At 43.1% G+C, this 18,534-nt stretch overlaps 1 protein-coding gene across 1 annotated transcript in view; it reads right to left on the minus strand.

Annotated features, from left to right (window-relative positions):
• Positions 1-4,202: 4,202 nt before the first annotated feature.
• Positions 4,203-18,534, minus strand: part of LOC306969153 (scavenger receptor cysteine-rich type 1 protein M160-like) — a gene marked incomplete at both ends in the record, with an annotated part of 136,075 nt that continues 121,743 nt past the window's right edge. Inside the window, 3 exons of the mRNA XM_079564753.1 lie at positions 4,203-4,237; positions 4,539-4,835; positions 4,900-5,184. Coding sequence (XP_079420879.1) covers positions 4,203-4,237; positions 4,539-4,835; positions 4,900-5,184 — 617 coding nt within the window. The remainder of the gene's footprint in view (positions 4,238-4,538; positions 4,836-4,899; positions 5,185-18,534) is intronic.

Below are 18,534 nucleotides of genomic sequence, written 5' to 3' on the forward strand. Positions count from 1 at the left end.
CCGCCCCCTGAGGACCTGCCCCCTGAGGACCTGTGTCAGCTCCGCCCCCTGAGGACCTGTGTCAGCTCCGCCCCCTGAGGACCTGCCCCCTGAGGACCTGTGTCAGCTCCGCCCCCCTGAGGACCTGTGTCAGCTCCGCCCCCTGAGGACCTGTGTCAGCTCCGCCCCCTGAGGACCTGTGTCAGCTCCGCCCCCCTGAGGACCTGTGTCAGCTCCGCCCCCTGAGGACCTGTGTCAGCTCCGCCCCCTGAGGACCTGTGTCAGCTCCGCCCCCTGAGGACCTGTGTCACTTTGTTTCTGCTTTAGAGAGAGTTCAGAGGTCACGCTCAGAGACTAGCCTGGCTAACACCAGACTAAAATCACAAGTGATATTTAGTCTGGTGACACCAGTTCATTTTCTCGTAGGAGAGGTGTGGTTTACAATCGTCCATACTCGTTTATTGGGCGATACGAAAAAAAAAAAAGTCTCTCATGCGTCTGCACGAGGCCACAGCCAATCGTATCATCGTATGAGATGACGTATGACGTTTCCGCTGTAAACTTTTGAGCTAAATTATTTAGAACAAGGTCTAAAGGTGGATCGAACAATAGCATCGTGTCTGCTGCTGTCATGTTGGATCCGTAAATAAACTTTTTTTTATTATCCGTAAATAAACTACAAGCTTCCGTATATCGAACAGCGCGTCATCGTCTTGCCGTCCCTCCTCGCTCTGTGATTGGTTCCCAAATACACCGGAAAATTTGGGCCACGGTCCCCAGGCTGTTGTGCAGTTCCAACAGCAGCATGGCGTTAGCCAGGTTACTCAGAGACAGAGTCACTAACGCTCTTCAAACTGTGCTGTGAAATGTCTAAGTATTTGGTGTGGTGTGGTTTCAGGCCTCCAGGGGGCGTGAGAGGACACAGAGAGCCCGCCCTGATGTGATGGACAGACTTCTCCTGCTCGCATCATCACAGCAGATCACGATCATGAGGCTTTTCATTATTTCACTACAGGATCAAAGCTGAGGTTTGAGCAGCATCAACATTGTGACGTTTGTTTGATTCATGTGGATCAGAAACGTCAGAAATGTTCACCAAAAAGTAATAAAAATATCAGTTACCATAGTTACCGCCTCTGTTCTTTTGAATGTTGTGACATCATCACCGACCGTTTTTACTGGGCATCAACTACACTACACGCCTCCAAACATCCATATATGGACATGGCAAGAGCCCACAGGCTTCAGTTACTAAAGTAACTGTTTCAGTGTTTTACTTTTTGTAACAATCAGACTAAAGTCTCACACTTATTGCACTTTACCAGCCTGTGTGACCGAGTCTGTCAGAGCGTCACTGTCGTCCTTACCTCAGGGGGAGGAGTTCAAGTATCTCAGGTCTTGTTCTCAGTGAGGGACGGATGGAGCGTGAGATCGACAGACGGATCGGTGCGGCGTCAGCAGTGATGCGGTCGCTGTATCGGTCTGTCGTGGTGAAGAGGGAGGAGGTGTGGCCTCGGGGTCAGAACAGCTGGAGGAGGTGTGGCCTCGGGGTCAGAACAGCTGGAGGAGGTGTGGCCTCGGGTCAGAACAGCTGGAGGAGGTGTGTGTGGATCGGGAAGTTTGGGCATCTCTGCTGAGATGCTGCCCCCGCGACCCGGCCCCGGATAAAGCGGAAGGAAATGGATGGATGGAAATACGGCGGCGCGAGGAGGAGGAGACGGCGGCGCGAGGAGGAGGAGGAGGAGGAGACGGCGGCACGGTCTGGAAAGAGACTCCAAAGTGGATACAGCACAGATAAACTGAATGAACTGACACGTTTAACACATGGTCTGTTCTGTTACACAAAGCGAGTCCTGGCCCCAGAGGGGAATCTATTGTACATGTTTTTAGTGGTAGGGGAAACCTACACAGACACGGGGAGAACATGCAAACTCCACACTGAAAGGCCCCGTCCAGGTGGGAATCGAACCCGGGACCTTCCAGCTGTGAGGCGTGAGCGCTAACCACTGCGCCACCGATGATGTTCGCAAATTCATTTCACACTTTATTTCAATGTTTTGTCAAACTCCTCCCACCCCTTCGTCTGAAGTGTGTATCAGAGAGACCCTCCCTCCCCCCTCCCTCACCCTCAACCTCTCCCTCAACCTCACTTCCTCTTCCCCTGGGGGAGGACGGTTCTCGTTCACTAACTGCACAGATCTAACAGGTTGAGGAGTTAGTTCCTGGTGTTAGAGCTTAGAGGCGATAATGGCAGACACCAAGAACAAGGGGTCAGAGGTCGAATGCAGGTCGACTGTGCCCTGTTATACAGCGCCCCCAGCTGACGGGCGGAGTAATACCACAGACGGCTCCTGCTTTTACAGCTTCAATGTGCAGATCGATGACAGATCAACTTTAACACAGTTTGACAAAGCCCTGTTGACTCAGCGAGCGTTTGGGTTCAAGTTCCTGATTTCTAACCCTGAGCCTCCACTTCAGCTCAACACAAACACAAACAGCACAGACGAGCTTCAGGACGTGTGGAACAGGAAGCTCAGCCTTTGAAGCATGTCTCTCCTCGTCCTCATCATGGCCTGGTCCCTCTGCAGCCGCGGTCAGTGCTTTAGTAACAGACACACACAGACACATCCTGCCATAACTCACTCTGATGTGATAAATGTATCTGGAAATCATCATTTCATTTAAAGACTCACAAAGTGTTCCGGTCTTTGTTCATCATTTAGAATCAGTATTGACCTTCCTGAATATGGTTAGAGGCGATAAAACAACATCCAAACCCTTTCCTTAAGATGAAGCAAGTGTTTAGCAAAGCTTTACAAACTTAAACAACAGAATCAAATACAGTTATTTTAATGCAGGTCATGAATTCTAAATAAAAACAAACCAACCAGTGAAGGCAACAGAAAAGTGCTGGTCAGCCTTGGACCTGGACACCAACCAGAGAGGAGCAGCTCGTGGGGAACACGCTATAAAACCTCTACATTTCTACATGTATTCAAAAAAAAGTTTAAAATGATTTAACTAAAATCGGTCAAGCATCCCACATGCATACAAATGATACATAAACGTAAAAATATAACTTTATTTTTTGTGCGTCAGCGTCCGCCATGACAAGATGCTTCCGAATTATTCTTTCAGTTAGGAAGGAGTTAGGAAAAGGAGCCTCGATGCTAACTATCATAGCCACTTTAGCATAGGGACCTCTGATGCTAACTATCATAGCCACTTTAGCATAGGGACCTCTGGTGCTAACTATCATAGCCACTTTAGCATAGGGACCTCTGATGCTAACTATCATAGCCACTTTAGCATAGGGACCTCTGGTGCTAACTATCATAGCCACTTTAGCATAGGGACCTCTGATGCTAACTATCATATCCACTTTAGCATAGGGACCTCTGGTGCTAACTATCATAGCCACTTTAGCATAGGGACCTCTGATGCTAACTATTCGAACTAGTTAGAAATTCGGATTTCGAACTACTCCTGGTATTATTACGCCTTACAATATAGTTCCCCCTTTTATCCACTTAGAAAATCCACATTGTTTAATTGTGTGTAATTATACTTTGTAGTGTAACACTTCACGTAACCATATTTAAATAGGGAAAACGTGGAAGAGCTTGGTAGCTTCTATCTTGACCTGTTTTGGAGCTATAGAGGAGAGAGGGAGAGGCTAAATGCTAACGCCGTCTGCGCTGTGTTTACGTGACTGAAGATCAGACAGGTCCTAAAGAACTCGTCACAGCTCAGGTAAGAACATATCTCAGTATGTTAAAACGCTGGACTGTTACTTTAACCTCAGCTTCACCGGAGCAGCTGAGGAACAGGAGTTCTGTGTGGATGAAGGGTCGTCTGCTGAGCTGTTTTTTAGTTTAGTTTATTTCAGTATCTTCACACAGACACGATTGACAAAACATGAAAACACTGAAACAAAGACTGAAAAGGGTTTTGGCTGAAGAGAAACACTGATCTAAAGCCAAACCCTTAATAGTAACTTAGAGTAAACAGCAGTTTGACCAACTGCAAGATCAGGACAAAATTTCTATGTTTACATACATAAGTCACACATCAAAAACTGTAATGATGAACATTTTTATTTCTTTTTTGGTGAATCAAACATGGCTATGATGCTGATGTTTCTCGACACGTTTCCTTTGATCGTGTAGTAATAAAAATAAAAAAGGAAAATGATGATGATGTGCTGTGATAGATCTGGTCTCCTAGCGCTCCGGGTTCTCTCGCGCCCCCTGGTGGCCTGAAACGACACCACGCAAAAGAATTAGGGTTCAGTTTTAACCTCTGACCTCCGCCTGCCGTACACACTAACAGGAAAGTCTGGCTGGGCAGGTGAATGACACACGGCCACCAGGGGGAGCTGTGTCCCCAATAATGATTTCTGACAGATGGAAGGGATCGATGAACTTTAACCTTTACCCACACACATGAACTATCTCCCGAGTGAACTGTCCGAGAGTGAGAGCGGCTCTGACTCTGGGGAGGAACATCTCATTGTTATGTTGCGCTACACTGACACTGAGCAGCTAAATGTGCAGTACCTGAACAAACCACCAGGAGGAGGCTGGAGCCCACAGCGTCCCCGTAGTACAGACAGTCTCTCAGAGCAAAGTTCTTCACACAGTCGGTGGTGACGCCCCAAACTTTCCTCCAGTCAGACCCGTCTCTCGTCTCTGTGGAAACAGCAGAGCCACAGTCCCGGTCCCGACACACGCCGGCCCCCGCCCCCAGGTCCCAGGGGTCAGAGGGGTAAGTCATCACAGGTCTCCACTCTCCTCTGAGCTCCGCCTCCACCGTCCCCTCACAGCGACTGGCCCCTCCCACCAGCCTCAGCGGCTCTGGACACAAACACAGGTGAGCCCCGCCTTCTTACAGGCCCCGCCCCGGACCCCGCCCCTTTACCTGCACAGGTGAGGTTGAGAGTGGGGCAGGTCTCTGGGCCGGTCCTGGTCCGGTTACAGTCCATCAGCTTAGACTCGTGGCCCTCACAGTGGAACGTCTGCCCCAGAGGAGAGAGCGCCCCCTGGAGGAGAGGAGCCCCACAGCCCAGCTCCCTGCACAGCACCTCTGCCCCGCGACGGTCCAAGGCCCCCTCACAGACCCCGGCCCAGGACTGGCCCAAGGACTGGTCCTGGATCTGCAAAGATCCTGAACACAGGCTCCGCCCCCCGACCAGCCGCACCGAGTCTGTGTATGAAGATGAGGTCACAGTGTGAGCCGCTCTGCAGGAAGTCTCTCCTTTATGGACAAAAGTCACTCATGTTTCCTACAGTTTCACAGTCTCTGATGTGGATCAGAGCGTCGCCACGGAAACAACAAAGGCAAACGGAATAAAAACTATGACTTTAGTTTCTTTAACTTCAGAACTATTTGAAAACTCTTTACTTTGACATTTTAACTGGATTCAAAGAGTCTCTGTCACACTGTTCCTATAGCGACGATATCGAGGTCATTTTGACCTCAATAACCTCAGTGTGACCTCTGTGACCTCTGTGTGACCTCACAGTGAAGTGGTTAAAGTCTGAAACAATCTTTTTTGCTGAAAGTTCTACTCACTTGTACTTTTGAAAGCAGATACTTTTTTACTTTTTCTTCAGTAAAGTCTTTGCTCTTGTGTCTGTACTTTTATTGAAAATGTTTCAGTCCTCCTTCCTGGTCGCCATGGTTACTGCCCTTTTGGTGATGTCACTGAAAACTCCATCCATTTTTTTTTTCTTCCGCTTTATCCGGGGCCGGGTCGCAGGGGCGGCAGTCTGACTTCCCGATCCACCCACACCTCCTGCAGCTGTTCTGGCCCCGAGGCCACACCAGGCCAGCTCGGAGACATAGGTCCCACCACCGTGTCCTGGGTCTTCCACAAGGCCTTGTCCCACTAGGACATGCCTGGAACAGCTCCCGCGGGAGGCAACCAAGAGGTATTCGGAACAGATGCCCGAGCCACCTCAGCTGCTCCTTTCGACGTGAAGGAGCAGCGACTCTACTCCGAGCTCCTCCCGGGTAACTGAGCTCCTCACCCCCAGCCACCCTGCGAAGGAAACTCATTTCGGCCGCTTGTATCCGCGATCTTGTCCTTTCGGTCATGACCCAAATCTCATGACCATAGGTGAGGGTGTGAACGTAGATCGATCGGTAAATCGAGAGCTTTGCCCCCCGACTCAGCTCCCTCTTCACCACGACAGACCGATACAGCGACCGCATCACTGCTGATGCCGCACCGATCCGTCTGTCGATCTCACGCTCCATCCGTCCCTCACTGAGAACAAGACCCCGAGATACTTGAACTCCTCCACTTGAGGTAAGGACTCCCCACCGACCTGTAGGGGGGAAGGAGAACCATGGCCTCAGATTTGGAGGTGCTGATCCTCATCCCGACCGCTACACACTCGGCTGCAAACCGCCCCAGAGCAGCTGAAGGTCCATCAGAACAACATCATCCACAAACAGCAGAGATGAGACTCTGAGGCTCCCAAACCGGACACCCTCCGGCCCCTGGCTGCGCCTAGAAACTCTGTCCATAAAGTAATGAATGGTTTCCGGGTCAATGGAGGAGTAGACGCGGCTTGGTCTCACTCCCGCACCTACATCTACATCTAAAGAGATTCCCACAGCTCTGAAAGATTATTGGGACACAGTGACTCATGTGTGGTTGATGCACAATGACGACAAGAGGGAGTAAGCTAAAGAAAAGTGAGAACAACCCAGACTCGATGGAGCCTAACGATGACATCAGCATGGCTAAACTTGTGAATCTGCTCGAGGACCATCGAAGGGCTCTCTCCAACGAGTTTAAGACTGCTATCTCCAAACTCGAGGATAAAATGGGCCACATTCAAGGTGAAGTGGCTGAACATAGCACGAAGATAGCTGCACTCGAAGCGAATGCTAACGACACCGAGGAGCGCATGCTAAAGCTCGAAAACACATATGCTACGCTAACGGATAGCAATGCTAAACTTCGGGCTAAAGTGATGGACTTGGAATCTCGCAGCCGCCGCAACAACATTCGAATAATAGGTCTCCCAGAATCAGTGGAGGGACCCCGACCAACTGCTTTCTTCTCCGAACTTTTGCTGGAAGTGTTTGGCGAATCAGTGCTGGAGACTGCACCAGAATGTGATAGAGCCCATCGTGCCGCAAAGGCTAAACCGGCCAAGGGACAGCGACCGAGACCGGTGATCATCTGCCTACACAAACACCAAGTAAAAGAAGCTATCGTTCGTGAAGCACGGACTAGAAGAGGAAAGCTAAAATACCGGGACCACCCTATCGCCATCTTCGAAGACTACCCGCCTGAAGTGATGGAGGAACGTCACAAGTACAAGGAGGTGATGTCCAAGTTTTACGAGCTAGGTCTGAAGCCATCTCTGAGGTACCCTGCCAAACTGTCTATAATAACATCGGTAGGAACCAGGATTTTTTTTTCTGACGAGACTGAAGCAGGAAAATATGCGGACTCATTAAACACATCCTAGCTATGACATTAACAAACAAAACAAGAAGGCGAAATGGACTATCTACTGACCTTTGCTACGCCCTAAACGGACTGGGAAAAGCTGCTGCCCCTAATACTACACGGAACTGAGACAAACTGTACCATTATTACCTATATGGATTGGAATCATTTGTACTCCTGAAATATAATGGTTTAACGATATTAAATTGCCACACATTGACAGAATATTTTTGAGGACACCAGGCACCTCTTGTTTTTGTTTTTTTTTTGTCTGTTTTTTGTGTGCCTTTTTTCTTCCTTTTTTCAGTATTTTGGCTTATTGTTCTTTTGGTCTAAATCTAATTAATTTGTTTGTTTGTTATTTTTTTGTCTCTGTTTTTTTTTTTTTGTCTTTTTTCTCTCAAAGAAGAGCACTACCACTCGGTTAATTTAACTTTTTCTTTTTCTTTAGACTAGGTTGACTTTTTTTTACATAGGGAGAGAGACCCTCGGAAGCTAGATAGATTAGATAGCCCTGGGCTGCTTGTTCAACAGAGGCAGCTCAGTTTGGGCGCAAATATCCTTTTCCATCAGGATAGTACTGCTAGGAGCTTCTTACCTTTTTTTTTCTTTTCTTTTTTCTCTTTTTCTTCTTCTTCTTAATGCTCGGTGGGTGCATGGAAGAGTGGATGTGTGTGCACGAGTGATGTTTTTTTTAATTTTATTTACTTATTTATTTATTTTTGTTTTTTTGTTTCTTTATCATTTTATTTATTTATTTATTTTTTCTCCTCACCCGTTTCTCTTCTACTCCCATCCATCGATGCAACAAACTTACACATGTTTCTTTTCTTACCTTTTCAGATTACATATCCAACAAAGCAAATAGATGACTCATAAATTACGAGGTGAAACTTTGCGGATGATCTCATGGAATGTCCGAGGTTTAAATAAGGCTGTAAAGGTTGGTAAGGTTTTGGCACATTTGCAACAACTTAAGGGTGACATATTTTTCTTACAAGAAACGCATTTGAAATCATCAGAAACATCTCTGTTAAGGAGGAGCTGGATGAGCCACATATTTCATTCAGAATTTAATAATAAATCAAGAGGAGCTGCAATTATAATCCGTAAAAATGTTAATTTTGAACCACAGCATATTGTCTCTGACATAAATGGTCGTTATGTAATAGTTTCTGGTCTGTTAAATACTATGCCAGTTACTTTGGTCTGCATATACGCCCCGAACTGGGACAACGATCTTTTTTTCACAAACCTTTTTGCAAAAATTCCCAACACAGATAACCACCACCTAATAATCGGGGGCGACTTCAACTTAGTACAAGATATTACATTTGATAGATCCTCTACTAAACCCACCACATTATCCAAATCAGCCCGTGTGGTATTAAATAATGCAGCACATTTGGGTATCTCAGACCCATGGAGACTCAAAAACCCCTCGGTCCGAAACTTTTCTTTTTTTTCACATGTGCATCAGACATTTACGCGGATAGATTTCTTTTTAATTGATAAACAACTAATTCATTCTGTCACTGCTTGTCATTACCATCCTATTGTAATCTCAGACCACGCGCCTACCTCCATAGAGTTATTTTTTCCTTCTAACAGTTCTTCCCCTCGAATATGGCGATTCAGGGGAGAATGGTTGACGGATGACCACGTTAAAGAATATATAGCTTCACAAATTAAACTTTACATTGAAATTAATGATAATTCGGAAGTCACCCCTAGCATCCTTTGGGAAGCCCTTAAAGCCTTCGTTCGCGGACAGGTAATCTCCCATATTTCCTATATTAAAAAAAGAGAACGAAGTGAACTCTCACGAATTAGAGAAGAGATTAGCAAATTAGATCAACAATATTCTATAACCCCAAACCCCGAGCTTTTTAAAAAACATTTAATATTACAGTCAAAACATGAACTTCTCATGACAGGCATCGTCGAGAAACAACTAAAGCAATCTAAACAACAATTCTACGAACACGGAGAGAAAGCTGGGAAGCTGTTAGCACATCAGGCGCGAGCAACCAATACATCGAAATTCATTACACAAATTCGTACAGAAGAGGGGGCCATTGTTTCAGACCCTGCTATTATTAACCAAACTTTTCAGAAATATTACACTAAACTTTATAGTTCAGAATGTAACACCTCTGAACCAGTTAATGACCTGATTTTCCCTAAAATTGATGAAACCATAGCGGATACACTTGGAAAGCCGATCACCCATACAGAAGTGAAACAAGCACTTCAGATAATGCACAATGGAAAATCGCCAGGTCCTGATGGTTTCATTGTGGAATTCTACAAAACCTATCACTCCCTGTTAATTCCTATTTTAGTAAGAATGTACAATGACTCCTTTAACAAGGGCAAGCTACCTTCTAGTCTGTACACTGCTTCAATCTTATTGATACTGAAAAAGGAGAAAAACCCAACCTCCTGCAGCAGTTACCGACCAATCTCCTTGTTAAATGTAGATGTTAAGATACTCGCTAAGATACTGGCAACACGGCTTCAGGAAGCTATCCCCACATTGTTAACATTAGATCAAACTGGATTTACCCCCGGCAGGCACTCTTTTTTTAACACAAGACGTCTTCTGAACATCATTTCCACTCCATCTTCAAACACTCCCGAAGTCGTTATCTCGCTCGACGCCGAAAAGGCGTTCGATAGAGTGGAGTGGAGATATTTATTTTCTATATTAGAGAAATTTGGTTTTAATTCTGACTTTATTGCTTGGATAAAACTGTTATATGCTTTCCCCACTGCTTCAGTAATTACAAATAATATCCATTCGCCTCAATTCTCTCTTCAACGTGGAACACGTCAGGGATGCCCCTTATCACCTTTATTATTTAATTTAGTGATTGAAACTTTAGCAATATGGCTTCGCAGCCTTAAGGACTTTCAGGGCATTAAACGGCACGATCAGATCCACAAACTGTCACTGTACGCAGATGACCTTTTACTGTACGTGTCGAGCCCTGAGACATCCCTTAAGCCTATTCTTTCAATTCTTGATCAATTCGGAAAACTGTCAGGATATAAGCTCAATATCCAAAAGAGTGAACTTTTTCCCATAAATGATCTGGCAAAAAAACTCCCTCAAACATTCTTCCCATTTAAAATAGTAGATGGTTGCTTTAAATACTTGGGGATCAACATCACAAACAATTTTAATTTATTGTACCGGAAACATTTTGAGCCCCTTTTGGAAAAATGTAAAAAAGATTTTGCGAGATGGCGAACGCTCCCTTTTTCAATTGCAGGACGAGTCAATCTGATAAAAAATGATAGTACTTCCGAAATTCCTATATCTCTTCCAACATATACCGGTTTATATAAATAAATCCTTCTTCCAACGCCTAGATAAGTTGATAAACAGCTTTATATGGGGAGGCAAACCAGCACGTGTTAAAAGATCGGTATTATACTTGCCTAAATCATCTGGAGGCCTCGCACTCCCTAACTTCCAACATTATTATTGGTCTTCAAACATTCATAAAATTTTATACTGGACAAGCCATAAACCTTCGGACCCCAGGTTTCCCTGGCTTCAGATTGAGTCAGGATCATCCCCCTTCTCCTTGCACTCAACAGCCTGCTCCAAGAGCTCAATTAAACCCCGTGATATTTCTCATAATCCAGTGATAATAAATACAATTAAGATCTGGATTCAATTTAGAAATCGGTTTGGCTTATCGGCAGCCTCGCTCAAAGCTCCAATTTACAATAACCATCTATTTAAACCTGGTTCAGACCAGGCCTTTGCAAAGTGGTCAGTAAATGCTGCCTAGAGGACTTGTATGAAGAAAACACTTTTGCCTCCTTTCAATCAATGCGCACAAAGTTTAGCTTACCCTCCAATCACTTTTTTCGGTATTTACAAATCCGCAACTTCATTCAAAAACAATTTCCTCATTACCCGAATCGCCCACCAGAGACTGACTTCGATCAACTACTTGATCATCATTGGTCTGAAAAACATCTGACCTCGCTTATTTATATCAGGATTAATTCTATGATTCCAGATCCTACAACTATTTTTAAAAATAAATGGGAAGACGACCTTGGTCTAAAGATATCTCAGAGACAATGGGCGGAAATTAAAAAACTGGTAAATACTTCATCCATCTGCGCAAGACACGCCTTGATGCAATTTAAAGTAACATATAGAGCACATCTTACGAACGCAAAACTTGCTCAAAGGCACCCAGATGTGTCGGACGCCTGTCCTAGATGTAAAAACTCACCCGCAAACCATGGACACATGTTCTGGACTTGCCCAAAGCTCTATAAATACTGGTCGCACATCTTTCTAACACTGTCCCGAATTTATGAAATTAATATACCTGCTAACCCTTTAAAGCTGGGGTACCTAAGTTATTTTCTTTAATAAAAAAAAAAAATCCTATTAGCCTCATGCAGTATATCGTAAAAGTAGTCATTTCAGAAAAAATCGTACGTCTGCGTGCTTTCTGTGCCTTATAATTAAGTATTTTAGTTGATAAAACCCAGGAAGACAAAATCATTTCTCTTCCTGGCGGTCCACCCCACCAGCTCCAACCAGAGGCTTTAGAGAAAGGAGGGGTGAGCAGAGCCCACGAAGGAGCCTCCTCATTGGCTGACGCGATACATAGTGAAGCGCGTGCACGGTGCAAACTTGTTAGTAAAGCATCATGGCTGCCGAACATCCACCTGGGAAGATCGCTATACCTGCGCTCGCTGCTACTGCATATACTGCTAAAAAACCCAAAAAGAGGAAATCAGAAGAAGAAAAGAAAGACGCTGTACGTCTAAAAAACCAAAGAAGAGCCAAAACTCGAATAAACATCGGTCCGGCGTATTCCAGATGGAGGGCGTTGCGGGCGAGTCTGGGACTAACTTTGGATGCGAAAGTGGCTGTTTTCCTTCTAGACAGGTAATCTAAAGTTCCATTTTCCTATATTTTGTGTGTTTGCTTTAGCGTTGAGACGCGTGTCACCGATAGTCACACGATTGCTGTTCCGTGTATTGAAAGCGGAGACATAGGTGTAGGACGAAAGTCACGCTACAGCAGTGCCAGTAATGTCATCCAATACACATAAACTGCACGCAACTTGTATAATGTGCTATATTTATGGGATGTAAAAGTGAAATGAAATATTTATCAACCAAATGGTGTATGTGCGAGTCGCTAGCGTAACTGTTGACAAGCTTTGTTCGTAGCTATAAAAACCTAGGTGAAGTATGTTCCTCTGTCAGTTTCACCTCGACGTTTGCAGCGTTATTTGTTCTGAGGTTTTGACCCGTAATGGTGTTTAATAAGTTATAAAGATTATGAAATTAAATGTTCTGTTTGGAATAGTAGGTATTACAATGGACATGCTAATGGTTGAAGCTAGCTAGTCACCGTCTGAGAACTTCGCCATTATAGGCTGAAAACGGGTTCATGTCCAAGGATTAAAACCTCTTACCCCCCACCTAAACCAAGCGCATATTTTTTGTCGTATTTTCGTTTGTTTGTTACGTGTTTTCGTCATGTTTTTGTTGCTCTCGACTGTCGTTTCTCTCCTTTGTTGTGTTGTTGTTGCTTTTCGGGCACGCTTTTGTTCCTTCTGTAGCTCTTCTGTCACGTTTTGTTTGTCACTTGTTGTGTGGCTTTTGCATCACTTCTTTCATTACTTTTCTGTCGTGTTTTTTCATCAAATTTTCGCTTTGAGATTTGCGTAATGCAAAACTGGAGAAAATGTGCTCGGTCCAGGTGGGGTTTAACAGGTTAAAGCCCATTGTCATGCTTATGAGATGTTTGTGAATTCTTACTTATCTAAGCAGCATTGTTTTTTGTTGTTGTTGCAGCTATGAGAATATGAAAGTGACATCCACACCTATGACGCATGGCATGACTGCTGATTTGCCACTTCCATCAGCATCCAGTATTTCATCTGGATCACAATCAGAACAGTGAGTCAAATAGGGCACATCTTCCACAGTGTTCGTTATTCTCTGTGTTTTAAAGCATGCTTAATGTTTTCAGTGCGGATGACTTTGCTATGGCTGGTGTTGGAGACCTTGAAAGGAGTCCAGTTGACGAGGCATCCATACAGCAGCTGGATGCAAGGTATAAGGCTTTCTACTCTTTTTGAACACATGTAATGTCTGTTATCACTGGCACATGTCTGACACTCTTTGTATGTAGTATGACATCGCTGGACTTAAATGCTAGTGCAATTGATTATGAGGCGTTTAATGACATCAGGAACGCGACGTAAGTATTTTGAAGAAAACTATATGCAATTTGGTCATTCGTTTATTCATTTTAATGTTGTATTCCTTTATTTTAGCATTGACTGGTTAGATGATCCCATGCCCTTTGAGGTTCAAGAGAGTGATGGTGATAGTGACAGTGATGGTGACTATGTGCCACCAATTTGTGTTCGGTATGTAAACAGTGCTTACTAAAGGTAAATCAAAACCAATAAAACATAACATTATTATTTTTTTTTTTTTCTTATTCATTATCACAGAAGTGGTGGTGCCTTGGCCAACAAAATCGACATGAGGCAATATGAAGAAATTGCCATGGAGGACACTGTCCATGACGCATCGGGGATCGATCTCGAGGAGGAAGAGGAGGAGGAGGAGGAGAGATCAGGAAAGCTTCCAGATCAACGTGGACTTGAGTTTATAGGAGAACCTGCTTCCATTGCATACCATCATTGTCTGAAAGAGCTGGCTGAAAGCCTGGTCCTGCCTATCTCGAAGTGCAAGTCTAGGGATAACTACAGCTCTGAGTGCCAGTCACCTGGACCATTTCAGGCGACTGTAAAATCCAGAGCCACTGCTGCAATTATTGAGTGGGTGAGTACATTATGATATTGTCAATGCATTTAAATTATAGAAGGTCTGTTATGGAAAAAATGCTCCTTTTGGTGTACACCACTGAGGGGTGAAAGTTTTATTTCTTGCAAACATCCAGAATCACAGAAAATCCTAGTTTAAATCAATCATTTCTATTTCGTTTTGGTCATTTACAAATCACTCAAACATCTGCTACACATTTTACATGGTGTGGAATCTACATAGGAAAGGTGTGTGTGTGTGTGTGTGTGGTTTTAGTCTGGAGAACAAAAGCTTCTTCCAGCCACTCAGGTGCTAATGAACATTAGTCTGGCAGCTTTTCACACATTCCAATGGCTTTGCATGGGGTGACCTTGATCAATGCAGGGCTATTACTATTACAAAGGATGTTGGAGACAGAGACATTACATGTCTCTCTGATGTTGGAGACATCGTCAGGATGTCAGGTAGACCCTCTCAACACTACAAAGGGTTTTTACATGAAGGTGCATCTGTATTGCTTTCGAAGACTGATTACAGGAAGATGGTCTTTGGGAATGAATAATGAAAAGTATACACATATAATGAAACAAAACTTTCAGACATCCAAAATATTTCCCATTACAGATCTCATTTGGAATAAAGTTAAAATGATATTCAAATGTTTTTTTTATTTTTATTACAGATTTGTCCCTTTGGCCATGTTGTTTGGCGCTGGCGCTCTCAGCCAACTTTAAAGTATGGCTTGCAAATAGGCGATTTTATGTTGGCCACAAACATACTTTTATCTGGAAATAACTATGGGAAGGTGGCTTTGTTGTTCAAGTTTATGAACATTGGTATGGTGGGGAAGAACACATTCTTCAAAATCCAAGACACATACTGTGTGGACACCATAGAGGACTTCTGGGAGGAGAAGCGGAAGGTTATTATATCCCGTCTACAAAACAAACCAGATTTAGTTGTGCTTGGTAAGTTTGACCTCTGATTTAAATTTTTACTTTATTTTAAATAATACATTATAACTGCTTACATTTCATCTTTGTCTTTGTGTTTCTAAAAGGAGATGGCCGGATGGACAGCCCTGGCTTTTCTGCTGCATACTGCACATACACGGTCATGGAGAATGACAGCAAAGAAATAATCTACATGCACACAGAGGAGAAAAGAAAAAGAGGACGCAACAGTGTTATAATGGAGAAAGAGGCCTTCATTGTCTCACTTGATTCCCTGCTCAAAGATTTAAAGAATCTGAAAGAAGTGTGTACTGATGCACATCCACAGATTTCAGTATTATTTAGTAAGTATACATTATTTCAAAAATCTTTTAGTATATTCCACTTTAGGGGCATGCTCTTTAGTTAGTTGTCCATTCTTTTCAGTCAGTGTATATAGTTTTTGTTGTTGTTTTGTGCAGAAAAAGGAAAGTACAAAGAGTCTGGAGTTCGTCATACGCTCGACATGTGGCATGGATCAAAAAACTTGGGAAAGAAGATCCACCAGGTAATAAAGATTACTGTGCTACTGTTACTGTATTTATTTTTAAGTGAAACGTTTGTCATTGCAAATGGTCCATAATTTGTATTATCTGTGCATAGGCAGCGCAAAGAAAAGGATGCGCTATTCTTTTTGCATGGTCAAAGGACATATGTAACCACTTCTGGTTTTGCGCGAAGACTGCTGCAACATATGATGAGTTCTTTGTAAGTCTGCTGTTTTATTATTGTTATTATTATGATTATTATGATTATTATTGAAAATGTGTACTTACTGCTATGTTGTATTACTTTTACTATATTACATGGTTCTGTTTCTGTAGGAAATGTGGGCAGGTGTTCTTCACCATGTCACTGGAGAACATGAATGGGTTCTTGGAGCATGTCATCATGGTCCGTTGTTAGAAGAACGAGACAAAGTTTGGATTAGCAAAGGATCAGTGGCACATGAAGCACTGATTGAAATCGTTCTGAAAGTGAGGTGGCTGAAAGAGGTTGAGAAGTTCCTCTGTTTTAGGTATGTGTTTCCATGTCAGCGTATTGTGGTTTTGTGCTCTGTTCTCTATCACAATGATAATAATTATATATCTATATATATATATATATATTTACATTATATTGCAGACACTGAAGTGTGAACATAAAAATAATGCTGTGTTTTTGTTTCTAGATCCACTGCTGAGCTGGAATCTTTTCACAATCACATTCTTATGTATGCTGGAAAAAGATTCTACTTTGTTTGGCCAGTCTACAGAGCACGGACACACCTGGCTGGTTTGGATTATAATCATCATGTTCACAGACCACTCAAAAGAAATGCTGACGGCTCATTGGAGTAAGTTTAACTTTACTTTGTTTACTTTAAAATGTCTACCCATTAATCTTCACTAATAAAGTTGTATGTAACTTTGTCATCAAAATAGGTACAAGTTTCTTTTTAACAAGAAGTCACGACGGTGGAGTATGTACCCTGTGAAAGTGGAAAAGGATTATGGGTACATCCCAGATCTACAGAGGGCCATCCTGATGTGTCGGGTTGCTTCAGGGAAAGGCATGCCAGCAAAGAGGAGACTGAGACCAGATGACCCACGGCGGTTAGGACTTCTCCCCGGAGTTCCACGTCCAACCAACGAGGAGTTGTTACAAACTCAACTCAGCCGTGGCCTTGGTATGCATATGTTGAATGAGGATATATTAGAAATAACCGGAGTGATGTTGCTTTCAAGTCTTTATTTGGGAGTAAATTAAAAAAATGTCAGTTGGAGTAGCTTGTTTGGAGTTGTAGTCAATACTTCTTTAAGTATGTTGGGTACTCTACACACTTCAGTAAGGGTAACGTTACTTCAAAATAATAGTACACACACAAGTGCAGTGTTATATATTCTACATAAGTGAATACAGCTTCACAAATGTAATACATTCAATTTTTTGGTGAAAGTAATGTTATATTACTTTTTCAGTACCATAGGAATATATTTTTGTAACTCGTTACTTTCATAATGCATTACCCCCAACATACTGCACAAGTGAAAATGTACTGTGATAAAACTACTCCCAAAAGTACAGGCACTTCAAAATGTAGTAAATGTAACGGTAATGAATTGCCTACTTCGGCTGGTTTGCTAATACTTTTTCTTTTCTCTTTAGGGCAAGCAATGCAAAAGTGAAGTGGCGGATTTCTTCAACAATAGCACCTGTGTTTAAAATATATGCATATTTTAACTCTAATAAAGTACTGTAAACATTCGTGGTTTTATTTTTTTATTTAAAATGTTTGAACAATTGAGCTAAATAATCAAATTAGGAATTATGGCAAAAGTGAATCATGACATTTTAAAACAATCACAGTCTACGTGGTATGAAACCCACATACTGATGGTGTGGGTCAGGAAATTTATCTCTAATGCGCCACACAACACAGCTGGGTATAACGCGTCGGTTCAATTGCCCAAGTGCTCCAAATTGCCAAGCACAATACTGTCGATAGGCTGCAAATCTGTACTGTTTGTTATCCTCTCCTGGATCGGGAGGGTCTTCACGTGCTCTGATGTCATTCCAAAGCCTCCGAGCTAACCGAAGGCCGCCTTCTTCAATGATGTAGGCTTCCATGTGGGGTTGCTGTGAGATACAGTGCTGGGGCTCTTGATTGCAGCACTTATTTTCAATGTCTGTTGGCATCTCCCTGCATCTTCCACAGACACACCAGTGAGGCAGTTGAGGTGCATGGGGAACAGCTGCTAGATTATCCTCAGCCAGAATGTCAAACAGGAGTCCAGGCTCTCTGCGCAGACACCTCATGAGAAGATCCTGACATTGCTCCAAATTGAGGGATTGAATTCTGGCCTGCAAACATGACAATTATTTTGTAAAATCTTCATAAAAGCATAATTGAATTACAGTTTAAACTTTACATGTCATTACATACATTTTTTCTCTAATCTAGTATTGATTGTAAATATAAAGACTACTTATTTTAGGTTTGGCAGATTACAGTAGTAAAAAGATACTGTACATTCAGCTTTTTGTTATACACGCTGTATAAAATTGACCCATTATATGTTACTCAAGTAATTTCTCTGCTTATGCTGCAATAGTAATTGGGTCGTTACTTTTGTCGTCTTACAAAAAATATTACGATTACATGACCAATTCAGATGATAAAAATGTGGACGCTACCTCTTCAACTTCTCTCCTCCGGTTCTGTAGTTGTTCAACTCGCTGCATGTCAGCGTCTCCCAGTTGATCTTCCTCTCCATCCTC

This window comes from Gobius niger (assembly GCF_951799975.1).
Source record: "Gobius niger genome assembly, chromosome: 10".
Classification (NCBI taxonomy): Eukaryota; Metazoa; Chordata; class Actinopteri; order Gobiiformes; family Gobiidae; genus Gobius; species Gobius niger.